General features: G+C 49.2%; 1 protein-coding gene across 1 annotated transcript in view; it reads right to left on the bottom strand.

The window, feature by feature from the left end:
- The window catches only part of LOC308375702 (receptor-type tyrosine-protein phosphatase N2-like), a gene marked incomplete at both ends in the record, with an annotated part of 32,680 nt that extends 31,311 nt beyond the window's left edge, over positions 1 to 1,369 (bottom strand). Inside the window, one exon of the mRNA XM_080851886.1 lies at positions 1,303 to 1,369. Coding sequence (XP_080708012.1) covers positions 1,303 to 1,369 — 67 coding nt within the window. The remainder of the gene's footprint in view (positions 1 to 1,302) is intronic.
- Between the last annotated feature and the right edge of the window lie 1,131 nt (positions 1,370 to 2,500).

The raw sequence follows: 2,500 nt of genomic DNA, 5'->3' as shown, positions 1-2,500 counted from the left end.
TGAGAAACACACACACACACATACACATCTTACTTTGAGAAACACACACACACACACACACACACACACCCACACCCACACACACACACACACACACACACAAACAGACACACACTCCCATCTTACTTTGAGAGCAGGGCCATTGTCCTGGGCTCACCAAACACACTTCCACACATCCATCAGAGCATTTACACACACACACACACACATGCACACACAAACACACAAGCATACACTCTCTCTCTCGCTCAGTCTCTCACACACACCGGACATCAGCCCCTTGCAGAAGAGGGAAATAATAAAGGCCTTTGATTTGTTGCCAAAACGGACACGCAAACACACACGGGCAAACTGAAGCACACACACACACACACACACACACACACACACACACACACACAGAGACACAGAGACACAGACACACACACAGACACACACACAGACACACACACACACACACACACACATACAGACACAAACACACACACACAGACACACACACACACACACAGACACACACACACACACACACACACACACACACACACACACACACAGAGACACACACACACACACACACACACACACACACACACACACATACAGACACAAACACACACACACACACACACACACACACACACACAGAGACACACACACACACACACACACACACACACACACACACACACACACATACAGACACAAACACACACACACACACACATACAGACACAAACACACACACACACACACACACACACACACACACACAGAGAAACACACACACACACACACACACACAGAGAGAAACACACACACGGGCTATCCCGTTCTGTCGTTTCTTCGCACCTTCAGTCCCTGTGATGACATCATTCGGCGAAACAGTAGCTTTCCACGCACAATGTATGGAGGGACTCGGGGACGTGTGTGTGTGTGTGTGTGTGTGTGTGTGTGTGTGTGTGTGTGTGTGTGTGTGTGTGTGTGTTAAGGATGACTCGACCAGGCTGAGTGCTTGAGCGCTTGCGGTGAAGCAGATAGAGCTGTTGGCTCGTGCACTGAGGCTTCGTATGAGTGAGTGCGCCCCCGCCGCGTGCGGATCATGAGAAACATGACACACACACACACACAAACAGATTAATAATAATTATTATATTTTAAAAAGGGAAAAAGGAATATCCGCGTGATAATGATCGGCACATTGTGTCTCTCTTGCGTTCGGTGAAGGATGTACACTGACACACACGCACACACACAGCCAGTAGACACAAACACAGAGTCAAACACAAAAAATGCACTTACCGATTTTCCTGTCCGCGTCCGCTCTGCTACAGAGCAGGAGCGCAAGGAGCACATACACATATTCCATCATTCGCGATGTCCCCACACACACACACACACACACGCACGTTAATAATCCATCGGTGTTTTCACCAACGAGCCAATTTGTTTTTTTCTCTCGAGGAGAGTGCGAGAGGGAGCTATGGAGGAGAGGAAGGAGGAGGAGGAGGACCGGGGCATGCGCGCGAATCTCCCGTCAGCTCTCCCGCTGCAGTCCGCGAGCGAGCTTCTCGTATCAGCACCAGAACAGCACCCCTCCTAGCGCGCGTATCCCCTGCTGACGTCAGACGGGCAGAGTAAACTCACGACAGGAAAACGGGGGAGTTGCAAAGCTACCACGCAGGCGCACTCTTAACGCAGGTAAAATCAAACTAGACCACGTCGCAGACACCAATCTACCTCGCGCCACCGGACTTCACATGTCTCCATTCTATTAACTAGTCGGTGTCGCGAGAGGAGGGCGAACTCACTGTAACCTAGGGAGATAAAGACGCAAACCCAAACGACCACTACTGTGTGTGTGTGTGTCTCTGTGTCTCACTGTGTGTGTGTGTGTGTGTGTGTCTCTCTCTGTGTGTGTCTGTGTGTGTATTTGTCTGTGCGTGTGTGTCTCTGTGTCTGTCTGTGTGTGTCTCTGGTCTGTCTCTGTGTGTGTGTGTATTACTCTGTGTGTGTTTGTCTGTGTCTCTGTATCTCACTGTGTGTGTGTGTGTGTGTGTGTGTGTCTGTCTGTGTGTGTGTGTGTGTGTCTCTGTGTCTGTCTGTGTGTGTCTGTATCTCACTGTGTGTGTGTCTGTGTCTGTCTGTTTGTGTGTCTGTCTGTGTGTGTGTGTCTGTGTCTGTCTGTGTGTGTGTTCATGCATGTGTGTGAGGACCCAAACGACCACTACTTGTGTGTGTGTGTCTCTTCGGTCTCAATGTGTGTGTATGTTTCTGTGTCTGTCTGTGTGTGTGTGTCTCTGTGTGTATGCATGTGTGTGAGGACCCAAACGACCACTACTTGTTTGTGTGTGTCTCTATGTCTCACCACGTGTGTGTATCTGTGTCTCTGTGTACGTGTGTGTGTCTGTCATAATGTGTGTGTGTGTGTGTGTGTGTCTCTGTATCTGATGCTACTACTATCTGTGCATCACTAAACGTGAGTGTTTGTTTTTTATTA

The sequence above is a fragment of the Sprattus sprattus genome (assembly GCF_963457725.1).
Source record: "Sprattus sprattus genome assembly, chromosome: 15".
Taxonomy (NCBI): Eukaryota; Metazoa; Chordata; class Actinopteri; order Clupeiformes; family Clupeidae; genus Sprattus; species Sprattus sprattus.
Note: the sequence above shows the minus strand (reverse complement) of the source record. Positions and strands in the feature narration are given on the sequence as shown.